This window comes from Patiria miniata, unplaced genomic scaffold (assembly GCF_015706575.1).
Source record: "Patiria miniata isolate m_02_andy unplaced genomic scaffold, ASM1570657v1 HiC_scaffold_1, whole genome shotgun sequence".
In the NCBI taxonomy this organism is placed as follows: Eukaryota; Metazoa; Echinodermata; class Asteroidea; order Valvatida; family Asterinidae; genus Patiria; species Patiria miniata.
Window position 1 is genome coordinate 37,284,541 of NW_024037047.1, and position 17,454 is coordinate 37,301,994.

Genomic DNA, 17,454 nt, shown 5'->3' on the forward strand with positions numbered 1-17,454 from the left:
TGCAGGCCATTTTAGAGTAAACAAAAAGTGTTTTTAATAGAGTGCTTCAGTTCAGAAAGTTTTGAGCAAAATTCTATAATTCTATAATTCTATTCATTTGTAGTGACGTTGCAGCTAAATGCTCGGTGGTCGAGTGGTAAGACATCTACACTAGAAAGCAGGAGGTCGTGGGTTGGAGTCCCACCCAAGTGATTTTTTTCCAACTTTCACTCGGGAGGTAACACACTGAGTATACAGTGTTTAAACGTCGGTGAAGGGCAAAACCTATTTTGATTTATATCACCCCGACGCCAAAAAAATTCAATCTTATAATAGGATGAGATTAGTGGCTAGACTACGCTACGCCGCTGCAACCAGTTACCTTTTAAGCATTTTAAAGTACAGATGTCGAGCTACCACCGTAGCGTAGTGGATAGTGTCATGAGTTATGGATACCAAGATCCCTGGTTCAAATCCACATCGTCGCTGCTCACTTTCATCGACTATTTTTCTTCTCTAAATTTATCGTTGAGATAATTTTATTTTAAGGGAAAAAAGAGAACCGAAGTGTCTTGCAACTATTCAAAAGAAAATTGAATTATGCATGTCATTTTGAGCAACTCACTATAGAAAAAAATTCGAAGACCGGCCTGGCTACACTGTGACAACAGTTCCCACATTCTATCATAATTGCTGCCATTTTGCATCTATTCCTCACTGGATAGCAAAACCCATGGTTTTCCATTGTTTCACGTGTCATTCTTAAAACCGAACCCAAGTTTTTTCCTTTTCCTCAAACAAATTTAGTTAAAGTGGTTAGAAATTGCCTCAGATCACACCACAGAGCACACTTAGAATAAACAAAATTGTGTTCTGGATCCGCCCTTGATTCATGGTTGCGTTGTGGCAACGGCACGACAGCCGTATACCATGTACACACGCACCCACGCAGTCGTGTTCTCACACTGTCGATCGTGGATGTCCTATTGTCCCTCTAAACTCACATAGGTTTTGTACACGACCCCAATCGCGGACGAAAGCTGGGAATCGAGGACGATATTGTTCTCTTTTGTTTTGTCCATGGTTTGAAAAGATGAACACGCTCATACATACATGTACATGTGCACCAATGGGCATTGTGGACATACTTGGTATTCTATCAAATAGAGGCCATTTCTATCATGTGAGTGGTGCCTGTCAAATTGAGGACAACATACACAAGTGGTGTGTTTGTGAAAATTAAATGCCCTTTATGCGTATGGGCTTTATTCACAAGTCAGTTATATTCAATTGAAAGCAAGGTGAAATCTTCATTTTTGGAACCTGCGAAGAGAAATGAAAGCAATGACATAAAGTTAATTACAAATAAGTACTAATCTACTCTGATGAATAATTAGGTGTTGGGCCATGAGCCCAACACCTATTGTTATTCTATTAATTTACTATTATTATTCTTATTCTTAATATTTATTCTCCAAGACAAATTCTTCTTCAGAACTGTTTGTCAAAATCAAAACATATATGAACTTCAATTGTCAATACATGAATACATTACTCACTGAAGTTGTGCTTTTCTGCAATTACGTCATTAGGACGTCATCACGGGTCACATAACATCACTTGCAAAAAGAATAAATCTAATCTTTGAAATTCAATATAAAATCAACCGTGAGAGACCGGAACTTGAATTTTGCGGGAATCAACATGATAATACATGATCTTCAATTTACCTTGTGCGCGTAAAATCACGTGACCCTTCCTTCCTTTTGAAGCCGGAAGTGCCTAATAATTTAAATTGGAAAAAGAAAATGAACTTGCTTTCAAAGATGTTAGTCTCTGGGAAGGTTGGCCTTTCCAAAAAAATTACTGGTGACGTAATAAAATGTTAGAGTGCCCTCTAGCGGCAGGTTGAAAAAAAGTCAAAAACGCATTTTCAATGGATGTCTGTGGCGAAATTTGCGGCAATCGCTTTAAAATCAATATATATGATGACCTTAATGCAGACAAGACCTATGCGCGAAAAAAAAATGATTACGTCATCAGACCGGAAGTTAGAATAAAAAGACCTCTTTTCCTTTGAAAATTCCTGAAAAATCAACCCTGACAATTTTTATCTCGATTTGTGCTTTAAATTGCACTTTAATAGGTCTTAAACTTCCCCAGGTTTCGTTTCAATAAGTAAACTTGGAGATGTCCTGCAGCCCCCTTGACATTTGAAGTTGAAAACGCCTATATATACGCCTTGAAACGTTCATTTAATGCCACGTACATTGTGTGTAAAGCAAATGGGGATGATTGCGTACAAGGGGAATTTCCTGAATAACAGCGTGCTATGATTGCGTACAAAGGGGAATTCCCCGTGCTCGTTTCTTGAGTGTTTGGTTTTACGACTGTTGTATGTTAACTATTGAGCTTCATGTAACGGCTGTTTGATGAACCAATGTATTTTAAGTGTTTACCAGTGTTTTGTACACGTTTATATGACAACTTCATAACGCAAGCACATTTTTGACTTCTGATGACGTATATGACGTCATCAGAAGTCAAAAAGTTTTCCCAGACTTTGTACAGTGTTTTTCTATTTTCTCACAAATTGGGCTGGCAAAAAATTTGGGCGCTTTTTTTTTTTTTAATGTTTTTTTTTCTTCTAAAAACACGCGCATTGAGGTAAAGAGTGTATGGCGAGCAATATTTTGTATTGCGCCAATGGTGTGCGACCTTTACTTTTAGAGATATAAGCTATTTAATGGGTTTCTGTAACGATTGTACTTGATAAGTTTACAGTACAGCAGCACACGCGTGTGTACAGTAGATCCTCACCTGACTCTTTTTAACTATCCTCTGTATAATTACTACACGCACTATTTTTCAACCCTCAACCTCAACATTAACAATCAACAATCAACATTAACAACGGCTCAACACCGTGTGGTTGTTCCTACAACCTCTGGTTTACAGGCATGCAACTTTTCCTCGGATCAGCTGATTTCCTCTCTTTTTTTAACTTCCCATGTGTGCCATTGAAAATAGAAAAACACTGTACAAAGTCTGGGAAAAATTTGAATTTCCTCTTTTTTTGTGATTTCCCAGTTGCATGCCTGAGTTTAAAATTTGGGATTAAACATACACTAATGTTTTATGCTGAATTTAAAAACATTTGAAAGTGAGGCCAGATGGCTGCACTATGATACATGTCTGATGGCTTTCGTAATATCTTCTGAAATTAGTGCGTATCACTGGCTATATGTGGTACACACTTTGCATTTCTAAAGTGGTTCCCTGCAAGAGCAAATCTCTTCTGACCAAAACTTCTTGAGTGTCCATTCACAATGCCAAAAAAACCTTAACTTTCACTTTAACGGCCATAGAGCTTCATTGTGTTCTGGCCAAAGTCTTCGATGTTCGTCCATATTCGAGTCGAGTGCCACAGGACAGCCCGCCTCAATGTCACGTTTGCCCGGAAGTGTCCTCATCAAGAAGAATCTCTGCAAGCCCTCCATGACGTCTCTCGTGCAGTCCAGGGATGCCGCTTCACTCATCCAGATATTGGAGGTGCCTGACTAGTTGACGGGACACTGGTTTCACACGGTCCTATAACACACAGAAAACATGAGAATTAAAGCACTGTTAATCTGTCACTGTTGGTGCAACCACCTTATCATGCAGACTGACAGACAGCCGGACAGATGGAGACAGACAGACACCACGACTGCCAGACAGACACAGACACAACTTACTTATCACTGGAATCATCATTCGAGTCGGAGAAGTCGGAGATATCGCTACAGTCCTCATCAGTCACGAAGCCTTCAGCGAATATAAAAAGACCCACCACCCTTCGATCGGGTCTGTTCGCAACAGATTCAGTCTGTGTTCGACCAGCCCAAACTGCATCGTCCTATACGCCGCTCGAGTTTAAACTCCTTCCCGGCAGACGAGACGACCCAGTATCTTACCACGCCTACCGTTGCTGATGACGTGCGTGATCAACTTGGCCCCGATTCTGTTATCGGGCTTCGACTACATCCTTGGTATCAGACGCTGCACAGAACTTTAACGAGAAGGCGCTTCAAAACGTTGACGGCGCCGCTCGTTTGGGTAGCATAACCCATACAGCATGAAGCTATCGTCTTCATTTTGAATTCACCTAACTTTGACCTTCCGGTAGATCCGGCAGGAAAGGTCAAACGACTTTGACTTCAAAATCAAAAAGGTTCATCAAGGTATTGTCCATCAGATCACAAAGTATGAACGCGATTGTTCATTTTGTTCATGAGTTATAATTGACAGAAATTGATTCAGAAGTGAAGAAACCAAGTCAGGTTCTCTTCGAAGAGCTGACAGACCCGATATATGACCACCCTTGACCAAAGCTACCAGCTTGTTCCGATACGAGCTTGTTCCCGCTATCGCACACAGCGCGCGCCGCCGACACTATTACTATACCGTTAGCCTCAACGACCCTTGCGTGTGCTTTGTGTGCATGTACGTACACCCCACACACACTGCCGAAAACAGCCGTACAGAAAGTCGAGGCGGAGGATAGCCTTGACGCAACCGTGTTGGCTCAATATGATAATTAGTACGCGCTATGGTAAATCATAGAGCTAGGACCCTGGGTCCTAGCTCTATGGGTAAATAGTCTTATAGTTGTATGTCAAGCAGGGGCGCAGTCACGTCAAGCGTTACGGGTGTATGTTCACTTGCCTGGTGGTATACTATAAGCAGTCCACATCGAGATAGCACACAGTCTTGACATCAAATCATTTATCAAAGCTCTTAGTAGATTTATTTCTAGATGTGGGAAGCCAGAGAAGATAGCCAGCAAACTTCGTTGGTGCAGAGCACGAGTTGCGTGAGAACCTGGCTGAGATGAACAAGGACAAGGTGTGTTAGGCACTTCACGAGAAAGGCATTGACTGGTAGTTTAATCCGCCAACAGCAAGTTACTTCTGGGGCACATGGGAGCGCATGATCAGATCGGTGCGGAAATCTTGAAGAATCTGCTGGGGGAGCGGGTTGTTTCGGATGAAGTGTTGTTGAACTTCCTGTCCGAAGTGGAGGCAATCCTGAATGCTAGACCACTAACCAATCTGAGTCTGGATCAAAGATGAGGAGCCCCTCACTCCCAACCATTTGCTGCTTCTGAAAGGGGTACCTTCAGTGTCTCCTGGCGACTTTGTCCGGAGGGTTTGTATTAGAGTTGTCGATGGCGCCAGACACAGTACTTGGCGAATCGGTTCTGGAAGCGATGGCTTCGAGAATATGCCCATGCTACAAACGAGACAGAAGTGGAATCTGCCTCAACGAAACCTAACGGTGGATGGCCTGGTCCTATAAGTGGCTGATGACAATGCCCCTCGTGGTCGATGGCCTTTAGGACTAGTCACAGCCTTGTATCCTGTCCAGGAAGGGAAAGTTAGGCATGACGGCTGTCCATCGGATCGAGGTTCGCGGATGCACTGACTTTTCCAGTCCTGATCCAACTGCTGCAGAGAACTTCAGCGGCACATCGATAGCTCTATCGTTGCGGATAACGCCGGACATCTCCATCGATGTGTTCTGATCCACCGTTGTCGATGGCTCCACCGGTACATTCCAATCAGCCGGAGCACGCCGAACTCATAGACCACCGTACTGCTGGGACCAACTCAGACCACGGACAATCGACCACAAGACACTGACCTTCATGTTCAGGCGACGGCAGCCCTGCTGGAGCAAGCAACGGCATTGACTTTCACTTTCGGACCGCTGGTGCAGGTGACAGGGACAAGAACGGTAAGCCAACAGACGGCAGGATCCGGCGATGCAGGACGCATCAAAGAAGACGTGGCCGAAGGTACAGGGAGTACATTGATGCATGGAGCATCAAAGGCCGGGTGTCCGCCGATGCAGTGTGCACCACAGGAGAAGAGACCACTGTACCATTGTTGGCAAGTAGGGCCACAGGTGGCTGGGCTGACCTGGTTTTGGGTCTGGCTACCGCACGCTCCGGAAATAGGTTCTATAAATACATGTATAGGTTGCTTAAAGTGGGTAATAATGGCTCCACGCACGCAAAATATATATCGCTGCATGCATGCAATGCGGTAGTCTGGTTCAAAGACCAAATGATGCTGAATATTGATATTCAATTATACCGACTTGGCGAATACTTTTTCAATTTTGTATACAACATATATCTATATGGGAGTATTTTGAATCACTAGCGAATTCTATGCGAGCATTCTGATTGGTTCAGATTTCATAGTGTATTATAGGCCGCCACGGAGGATCATTTTAATAACTTCGAGGGTTTGCACTTTGTGTTGTGTAACATTACAAAAATCATTATAGGACATGCACGATTCAAGTAAATCAAGCATATACGTACTACATGTAGTTTTATACCAGCCTTGCCGATGGAGTTCGACTGAAGTTCAAGGACAAAATACACCTATCTAACGACTTGTCATTAAGTCTAGGTTAGTTGCAGTAATGTTCTGGTAGCGGTGCGGCTAGTTGACCGCAGACTAGAGTCCGCTTGGCGAAATAAATTAGATCTTCCTTCAGAGTTAAAAAATCCCGTCTGTGTGTCCCCTTTTCTTGCGTTTTGCGTGACTTAGCGGACAAGAGCCCAGTAGGATCCCGCAACATAATTTTAAACTTTAAACATGGGAACAGAATAATGAAATTAAAATGTTGATGCAACTTGCTACAGCGTTACATCAATGTGGAGCGCTGACAACATCCTGTCATCGTGCACACTGTATTACAAAATGTCATCTTCAATAAGATTTGAGGATTTGCATGGTGGAGATTCTAAATAATGAAAGGTTTGCGGAAACACCATGTGCGAATAATTTCTCAACTAAGAGAATGATTCTGAAAAGAACCAGACGTAGAAACGAGTTTTTACCTCTGGTTCTTTTCAAAACCATTCTCTTAGTTGAGAAATTATTCGCACATGGTGTTTCCGCAAACCTTTCGTTATTTAAATGTCATCTTTTCACGACTAATGGGGGGGAGGACCGTTCGCATGTGACGTCACCTTCTGACATCTGCTACTGCAATTTTTTTGCACCGCGCCTGGGGGGGACTGAAAAAAAAATCCATGATCGAAATCAAGATCACGGAAAGCCTCTTCCAGCATTGCCTACAAAAAGATGGAGAACAGTGTGGGCGCCAGCACACACCCTTACTGTACACACCATTTGTCGCAGTGAAGGTGTCCGATGTTTCACCTACATCTCTGACTTCGGCCATCATTCCAGTGTAGTGCCTCTACCATCCCAGTGAATTTCTTCGGACATCAGTAGTACTGTCGGAACCCTGACCTGCCCACAGCATCGAATGTTAAGGCCTTAATGTTATCTCATACTTGGTGATGTTATGATTTGTGTTTTCATGCCTTGCCAGACACAATGTGCGCGTTACATTATCTTAAAGTTAAGGCCTTAATGTTGTGTAATATTGTTATTTCGATAATGGTCTTAGTGATGTTATTTCTGACAAAACGTTGTTATGGCGACATGATCTGAAAGCGTAATTTTTACATTTTAACATCCGAAAATAAGGTCCTGATGTTATTTTATAATGTTATAGCGACATGGTATTGATGATGTTATTATTGTGTTTTCGAAACATTCCATTTCACAACGTTAGATATAATGTTCCACGCACTTTTGAGGCAAGTCGCAGTATTATTGTTTCTAAGACCATATTGTTAAATATCATGACAGCATATTAGACATAATACCACGTTATTAAACATCGATGTGTTAGCTGGGTAAATCTTATGTAAAACATTTGGTAAACACATTTTGATAATATCATTTTTACATACCTGATAAAAACGTCAAATCTGAGGGATTTGAATAACGTGATTAAATTTTGATTGTTCACATTATATCACATTTCCTCCATAAACCTTGTTTTAAACATTTGGTAATAACGTTTTGAAATATCGCTTCAACCAGGGGCGGATCCAGGGGGCGTGGGGGCGCACGCCCCCCCCCTTTTCCTTAAAAAAAAAATTAATTAAATAAGTTAAAAAAAAATAAACAAAATAAAAACCACGATATGAAGAGGGAGAGAGACTCTGAAAGAGAAGAAAAAAATAGGGGGAGACAAAGTTACCGCCGTTTCCTGCTAAGATTAGTTGCACATTTTTTTATTGGGGCTCATACTTTTAAAAAGCGACGGGTTTATCGACGAGACAGAGCGACGAGACAAAAAAATGCGGCGACGCATTTAATGTATATTACATGTATATTATTGGTGGAGTTATAATAGCAGCCGCGCACAATGTGCGTCGTGTCAACGCTTGCGCACACTTCGCAGAATAAAAAATAACAAACAAAACAAACAAACCGAAATTAAACGACAGCTTGCCAGAAAGAATAATTTCACGGAGAATTTAGTCCCATTACTTTCTTTAAACCAAGTATGCTTTTCAACAATAATTACGTCAGTTGCTTTTTGGATAGCTGCAAATGATGGACTGTACCTTCAAAGTACAGATCTAAAGTCATCAGCAGACAAGCGAAAGCAAGAAACTCATAGAAGTGATTATGTTTGTGTCCTTAGAGCAAGAGTATATATGCATTTTGAAACAAATGAAACAAAATTTCTCCTTATAATTTTACAAACTTCTGCTAAAAAAAAAATCAGGATAAAATGGCCAGGAAGCACCTCAGATTGCAGCACAGAGCATCTAGAATCCAAAATTTGTTCGGGCCCTTCAGCGGGCCCCGGACCCCACGCCGTAAGGGCTTCGCGCTTGCATTAGTACTCGCACCACGAAAATCCCCCCTTGGAAAATCCTGGATCCGCTCCTGTCAACATATTGGATAAAACGTTAAATTTGAGGCATTTAAATCACGTTATTAAAAGTGTTTGTATATATCATATTTCCTCCGTAAAAATCTTGTTTAAAACATTTGGTAATAACGTTCTAATAATATCATATTGACATACCTGATAAATTTGAGGCATTTTGAGTTTTTTTGTATATATAATGATAGTTTCTCTATAAATCTTGTTAAAAACATTTGGTAATAACGTTTTGATAATATCGCTCGATTCAGTACCTGATAGAACGTCAAATCTGAGGGATTTAAATAACGTAATTAAAATGTTCTTGTATATGATATAGCCATTAAAATATTATTTTTGAATGTTTTATATATAACATTGTTACGACTGTTCAAAAATGTTATCACAGCATTATGTGTTTTCTGGGATGCATGAAAGTTGCATTCATGGAGACACCGGCGAATTTACGTATTTGTTTTGGTAAGACGGATCCTTTTTTTTTATAACCGTGTGTTGAACAATCTATCGTCCATGCAAGGCTGAGTATGTTCAAAAATAAACAACCATGCTGCGCGCGCGCAGAGGTGATCCAATCAATGGCTTTAAATGGGAGCTAGCTACCGGTTCCCACTGATCTCTATTACATATCAGTGCCAGTCCCCAAATTATTTGTTTTTGTTGGGGGGGGGGGCGTTTAGGCCTTGCCGGCTGCACGAACGTACGAAGGGTCCAACTGGTCCGAAATTGCCTACGCCGGCCAACTTATCACGATTTACATGCCCTCAAAGTCTTCAGTAAATTGTGGGCCATGAACTTGAGGGTTTGTAAAAAAATAAGGGTGGAAGCCTTGCACAGGACCGTGAGCTTGTATTTCTGTGCAATTTGGATGAAATTGGCCCCTAAAATCGCTCTATTTTGCAATTTCGGGAGTGTATGCACCGTTTTTTAAATGGCAATGGGCTTTGAGGATTTTGAAGGGGTGATGTTCTTCGGATGGAATTTCCTCCCAAAAGTTATGAGATTACCCCAAAACATTAAAAAGAAAATGAAAAATGATGAAATAAGCTTTAATTTGATGTGTGTTTCGAACACCTTGGGGAGTTGTTTGAGTATTTTTCCTGAATTTCTGAAGTGGGGGCATTTATCATTGGGGTCTATGCTTTACTTACTGGTCTGCACCCCCGAGGGTGCACTGAACTAATTCAAGCGAGAATTTCTACGCCAGCTGATTAGCATAAAAAGTGCCCCCCCCCACAATTTCTTTTGAAAACGGAGACCGTTTGGCTTTAAAAACGGTGGAATTGTTTAAATATACCCTGTGAAAGTGGAAGGGTGCCACTCTTCAAATGGCTACATTCAGGCTTGGGAACTATCACTTTTCGGGAGGTGATTTTATTTGGGTGTGAATATTTAAAAATGTAATTGGCTAATGTACGTAAAATTGAAAAGAAATGAAAAGATGAAAGACAAGACAATAATTTAATTTTTGTTTCAGAAACCCCAGTGATGTTGGCTTGCATGTTACTTGGCCCTGAACTTTGTTGATTTTACACTGTTTTCAATGGGGCTTGAATTAGTACAGTGGACCCCCGAAGGACAATTGATGGAGCATTGAGGACAGGAAACCAGTCTAGCTGTGCCACAAGCGCGCAGTGTGCCAAACTTTTGTTGTAAAAACTGGTACCCATATCCATTACGGTACTCCACTGACATGATTTGATGGAGGTCCGCGTAGGAAACCAGTGAAGCCTGAAGTTTTTTATCGATCATGTCGATGTATCAAGATCGTCATTATCGTAGGATCTTTGGTTTTTTGGTTTTATTGTGTAAAAAAATGCTGTGCGTAGGTAAAGAAGTAAACTAGCAGTAGCACTGCATTCACGTCAGTGTGTCCTACAATAATTGGCTACGGTGAATGTCAGTGATAATCTGGGATTTTGTAAGGTGAGATTTGTTAATCTTCCATTGTCTCACGCTTTGGTGGCAAGATTTTGTTGTTGTTTTGCCCGTGTTTCTGACTTTTTTTTGTGGTTTACTTTAGCCTGACTTGAGTTGGTAGGCTACTTTAAGTACTTGGTTAGTCATAATTCCTCCTGAAACATCCTTCAGGGATCTTGAGTAGGACGGAGTGACGAGAACACACTGATTATAACTGTACTGTCTCATCATCTGTGTAGACTGGTGTGAGATTCCGGCCGGAAGTGGGACCATGATGAATACACATCTAATAACTTCCGTATTGCTTCTGCTGCATTTCGGAGGGACAGGCGTACATTCCACCTTCACCAACGAGTTTATATCTAACATTGAAGGAGGGCCGGAAGTTGCTGATAACCTGGCAGCAAGTTATGGATACATAAACTTTGGAGAGGTAAGATATTCACAATAGTAATAGGACCCCTTTCCTATCATGCCTATATAGGCCTAGGCCTAATGTTAAACATGTTAAAAAAAAATAAAAGACTCACCAAAACAGTAGCCCAGGTTGGACGAAGTAACGTAGGGAGGAAAGGGAGTCCACCTGAGCTTTAATAACAGCTGACTTAATGACAATCAAAAATGACATTCTGATAGTACAGTCGTTTTCCTAGTTCCGCATAGTAAACATCATTCAGGCTGCCTTCAGCTCAACTACTCCACAAATTCAAGTGACAATGATTAAAAAGTTTACCTTGAGTGATGGAGAGACCACAAAATAATTTTCAAAATTTAAGCTCTTTGTGTTGTGATTTTAAAAGTACGTCCAAAGTACCGATATCACAAATTTTCACACGCACAAAAAACCATATTTACACTTATAATCAGTGGTGGCCCCCACATAAAAAAGTGTGAATATATTTTTTTGTATAGTGTGTGAGAATATTTTTTTTATTATCTGGCGGCTGCCAGATAATAAGTAGCGGCCGCCACATAATAAGTGGCAGCCGCTGTACAAAAAAAATATTTTCACATGCACTAAATAAATATATTCACACTCATTGAGTGGCACTATCCCTCTTCCGTAGGTTCACATACCTTTGGGAAGAAAAGAGAAATTTCAACTTCAATTCCGGAAACATCCTTGTTGCACACACCTTGTTTGAGGCTGCCATTTTGAATTCAGGAAAAAATGGCTCTGGCTCAGCCTTGGCCTAGCCTTGTCTGATGCGGTACACGCCTATCAACAAATTATTTTAAAATTCCAAAACTTTTACCGGCGTCAAAATGTTGTACCTGTGGCGTCAGTGCCCACGTGAATTTCCAGCTTTACATTGTCCAAGGTACTAAAAATTAGCATGCTTGAATGATGTTGTTGTGTCTTTGTTGTTGTGACTTTCCTTTGACTATGGTTGGCCATTAGGGCAAACACAAAGAATAATCAACAAACTATAAATAAAATGCTGTGTAACTATCAAAACACTGAATAATCAACACCAACTACCAAAAAGTCAATAAGATATCTCCCTCTTACATTCTGAACTTGTCACTTAGAACTATGGGGTGTAAATTAAGCTTCTGCCAACTACGGTTGAATTTATTGAGCATGTGGCTGCCCATACAAAATGTCGCTCAGTGTATTGTAAACAAAAGCCTCTAGTTGCACGGAAAGATTTGCAAAAATCTTCGCCGGACCTCTGCATACCACATACGTTAATGAAATATGACACCCTTGGAAACTTAGTCTGAGCATGCGCACATTAATTATTATAATTGTAATCCGAAACCACGCGAGAAGATGCGGTGATGTCACTATGCAAATACGCGCATGAACTTTGTGCTCGCAAAAAACCAACCCCAGAATTCTGCTTTATCTCTCATAATTCAGATTTTTTGGGCGATTTTCCCTTGGCTATAATAATACTCCATTAATTATTGTAATTTTTCAATTTTGTAAGAACCGAGCTTATATTTTTTGCAATGAAAGATAGGTTTAGGCCAAAAAAAAAAAAAAATCGGTCTCTGGTCATGCTGGTTAAACCAAAGTTCCGGAATTGAAGTAGCGACGTGTTTTTTATGCCCCGCGGCGAAGCCGAAGGGGCATACTGTTTCCGCCTCGTCCTTCCGTGGGTGGGTGGGTGTGTGTGGGTGGATGGGTGGGTGGGTGTGTGTGTCCGGACAATCTTGTCAGCGCGATAACTTGAGAAATACTTAACATATGAACTTCAAATTTGGTTTGTGGATTGTTCTTGGTAATCCTAAGAAGCCTTTTGCATTTGGGGCCAAAAGGCCAAAGGTCAAGTTCACAGTGGCTAAAACAATAGAAATCTTGTCAGCGCGATAACTTGAGAAATACTTAACATATGAACTTCAAATTTGGTTTGTGGATTGTTCTTGGTAATCCTAAGAAGCCTTTTGCATTTGGGGCCAAAAGGCCAAAGGTCAAGTTCACAGTGGCTAAAACAATAGAAATCTTGTCAGCGCGATAACTTGAGAAATACTTAACATATGAACTTCCAATTTGGTTTGTGGATTGTTCTTGGTAATCCTAAGAAGCCTTTTGCATTTGGGGCCAAAAGGCCTAAGGTCAAGTTCACAGTGGCTAAAACAATAGAAATCTTGTCAGCGCGATAACTTGAGAAATACTTTACATGTGAACTTCAAATTTGGTTTGTGGATTGTTCTTGGCAATCCTAAAAAGCCTATTGCATTTGGGGCCAAAAGGTCAAGGGTCAAGTTCACAGTGGCTAAAACAATAAAAAATCTTGTCAGCGCGATAACTTGAGAAATACTTTACATGTGAACTTCAAATTTGGTTTGTGGATTGTTCTTGGTAATCCTAAGAAGCCTATTGAATTTGGGGCCAAAAGGTCAAGGGTCAAGTTCACAGTGGCTAAAACAATAGAAATCATGTATTTATTCTGAGATTATAGGGATTAGGGATTTATTCATATAAAACCTACAGAAGACACTAATGCTGTCAATGAATGTTCCATGTGACCAAGGTACATGTAAGTTGATGTTAAAAGATTGGTGTTATGTCATGGGAACTGTCATCGTTGCGGGGCATTTGTGTTTGTAAACACACCTGACTTGTTTTTTTTTAAGCTTGAATTGTACAGACAAGGTGGGCACTATTTTGCTTTTTTTGTGTCCTTATTATACATTGTTGTCCTCCATAATTGGCCTTCGTGCCCTTTATCATTTTGCTTTTGTGCAATTTCCCCATTCCTTGGTGCTCCTCGTTACAAAAATTTGAGGAGGTGTGGCAATAGAGGGCGCTGTTGTAGCTTCCATGTTAATTTGAAAAAAAAAAAGGTTGACGTGCATGATTAAAATCGACGCGCGCGCTGACCAGAGACCGAGAATTTTTTTTTTGGCCTTATCTTGTTCACGTATTTCACGCTTTCCATGTCATGTTTACGTGTCATTGTAGGGAAGTTACCTGCGTGCAAAGGTATAGGCAGATTGACGAGTGTTTCCGTGAGAATCTTGTTTATTGCTGCTGGGGGACTTTTAAATCCTGCGCAAGATAATCCATTCCAATTGAGAAGTACAAATAGTAATAATTAGATTATAATTTTTTTTTTAATTGCTACCATTATTTTAGTAAAATTTGCCATTTTCCTTTTCTTTATATTTAGTCAAACCTTGTCCACCATTACAATTTTCAGTTTCAAACTCCTTTCTGTTAGAGTATTTTGCCTTTTTGGGCATGGTTCATGAATGTCCTACCCTCAGAATTCGCAAATTAGTAACAAATCAATTGTTTATTAGTAAATCACTGGAATTTAATATTAAACCCTTACTACATGTATTATCTTTAAATTAACTTCAATGACAGCGTTTGAAGAGGCTAGACCCAAGACTTCTTCCTCTAAACATGCTTAACCCTACAATTTTAGTTCATACAGACTGCAATATCACTTCAATCAGGAGATATTTTCTTATGTCTCAATAAATTTCTTTTGTACTGTTCAGAAACAAGTCAAATTGTTTGCATTGTTGGTATGCCGTTGTCAGTATTTACTATTTGATTTCTTTAGTGACATTAATTTGACATTTTTTTCTGATTCGGTTTGTTAAAATTTACATCTTATTTTAATTTTTAGAGGTCTTTATCATGATAAAAATAGGAAAAAGGTTACAGTTTATTGTAATTATATAAAAGGGTTATTTTCGAATTAATTTTTTTAAAGCCAGTTTTCTCCAACGCTGGTCGGCCGTTGGAAATTGACACAAAAATACCACTTAAAAATGTCAGCACACCAGGAGCCATGCTTTTACAGAATGCTTTAGACTGTCATTCCCTAACAGTCCAATAAAAAATTTCGTGATAATTCGATCATTTTTTATGCCCCGCGGCGAAGCCAAAGGGGCATACTGTTTCCGCCTTGTCCTTCCGTGGGTGGGTGTGTGTGTGTGTTAGTGGGTGGGTGTGTTCCTGCATTGCATTACGCCTGAGGACAGACAACAAAAGGAGCACAAAGGGGCCATTGATCCTCGAAGGAAGGTGCCTATTGTCCTCGAACGCAGGTTTGTGTGCTTAGTCTATGGGAGATGTTATATTACAGGGACAAAGGAAAACACAAAGCCAATCCTCGGAAGCATAGCAAAAAACGTGTGTGTGTTGGTGAGCTTGTCTTACATACGCAGTGTGGACTTCCGAACAAAAGACGTCCACATAATGTAGGTAGCAGCGACGAAGTGTGGACTTGCCCACGTCCACACAGTGTTTCCCCATTTCTGGAAAACAGGTTTAGAGGCATTTTTGGGTTAGGTTTATCTGTAGCAGAATGAAGAGAAACACTAAAGGGAATCATTGAAAAAAAATTGGGTTGTAAGAGTTTTCACAGTTTGAGAAAAATGAGTTTTTCCACTGGTGTTCCTTAACTACACGAAAAGAAAGGAAAGTCCACACTAGGTATGTGAAACAAGTCTGGGTGGGTGAGTTTGTGTTACATACCCTATGTGGACTTGTGAACAAAAGAGGTCCACATAATGCAGGTTGTGTTAACTTTATGTGGACTAAGCCGTGTCCACATAAGGTTTTGTGTTTAGAGGCATTTTTGGGTAGGTTTATCTGTAGCAGAATGAAGAGAAACACTATAGGGAATCATAGAAAAAAAAATTGGGTTAAAAGAGTTTTCACTTGTACCGAGTTTTCTTAACTACACGAAAACAAAGCAATGTCCACACAAGGTATGTAACGTAAGTCTGGGTGTGTGGGTGTGTGTGTGGGTGTGTGTGTCGGGATAAATCTTGTCAGCGCGATAACTTGAGAAGTACTTAACATATGAACTTCCAATTTGGTTTGTGGATTGTTCTTGGTAATCCTAAGAAGCCTTTTGCATTTGGGGCCAAAAGGCCAAAGGTCAAGTTCACAGTGGCTGAAACAATAGAAATCTTGTCAGCGCGATAACTTGAGAAATACTTAACATATGAACTTCCAATTTGGTTTGTGGATTGTTCTTGGTAATCCTAAGAAGCCTTTTGCATTTGGGGCCAAAAGGCCAAAGGTCAAGTTCACAGTGGCTAAAACAATAGAAATCTTGTCAGCGCGATAACTTGAGAAATACTTAACATATGAACTTCCAATTTGGTTTGTGGATTGTTCTTGGTAATCCTAAGAAGCCTTTTGCATTTGGGGCCAAAAGGCCAAAGGTCAAGTTCACAGTGGCTAAAACAATAGAAATCTTGTCAGCGCGATAACTTGAGAAATACTTTACATGTGAACTTCAAATTTGGTTTGTGGATTGTTCTTGGCAATCCTAGGAAGCCTTTTGCATTTGGGGCCAAAAGGCCAAAGGTCAAGTTCACAGTGGCTAAAACAATAGAAATCTTGTCAGCGCGATAACTTGAGAAATACTTTACATGTGAACTTCAAATTTGGTTTGTGGATTGTTCTTGGCAATCCTAAGAAGCCTTTTGCATTTGGGGCCAAAAGGCCAAAGGTCAAGTTCACAGTGGCTAAAACAATAGAAATCTTGTCAGCGCGATAACTTGAGAAATACTTTACATGTGAACTTCAAATTTGGTTTGTGGATTGTTCTTGGCAATCCTAAGAAGCCTATTGCATTTGGGGCCAAAAGGTCAAGGGTCAAGTTCACAGTGGCTAAAACAATAGAAATCTTGTCAGCGCGATAACTTGAGAAATACTTAACATATGAACTTCCAATTTGGGTTGTGGATTGTTCTTGGTAATCTTAAGAAGCCTTTTGCATTTGGGGCCAAAGGTCAAGTTCACAGTGGCTAAAACAATAGAAATCTTGTCAGCGGGGTAACTTGAGAAATACTTTATTCTGAGATTATTGGGATTAGGGATTAATTCATATAAAAACTACAGAAGACACTAATGCTGTCAATGAATGTTCCATGTGACCAAGGTACATGTAAGTTGATGTTAAAAGAGTGGTGTTATGTCATGGGAACAGTCACGGTTGCGGGGCATTTGTGTTTGTAAACACACCTGACTTGTTTTTTTTTATGTTTGCAAATGTATCTTCTCTTTAAGTTTCACTTCTTGATTAGTGGCTAATTTCTAGGTTTTGTTTCATTTGTAAAGTTCTAAAATTTGATTTTCTTTCATGTTCACAGATAGAGAACTTTCCAGATCACTATGTTTTTCATCATCTAGCGACAGAAAAGAGATCCATCAGACCAAGTAGAGGAGACCACACAGCAATCAAACATGAAGCCGCTGTAAGTCAACTCACAAATGCTTAAATGATACCAAGATTTGACCTTTAAGTCTTTTGTGGA

At 40.2% G+C, this 17,454-nt stretch overlaps 1 protein-coding gene across 2 annotated transcripts in view; it reads left to right on the forward strand.

Moving 5' to 3' along the window:
• The first annotated feature begins 10,562 nt into the window (after positions 1–10,562).
• LOC119729736 (proprotein convertase subtilisin/kexin type 5-like) overlaps positions 10,563–17,454 on the forward strand; it is a 101,928-nt gene continuing 95,036 nt past the window's right edge. For both annotated transcript variants that reach the window (XM_038202454.1, XM_038202463.1), the window contains exons 1-3: positions 10,563–10,719; positions 10,953–11,146; positions 17,290–17,394. In XM_038202454.1, coding sequence (XP_038058382.1) covers positions 10,985–11,146; positions 17,290–17,394 — 267 coding nt within the window. In that variant the 5' untranslated portion in view covers positions 10,563–10,719; positions 10,953–10,984. The remainder of the gene's footprint in view (positions 10,720–10,952; positions 11,147–17,289; positions 17,395–17,454) is intronic.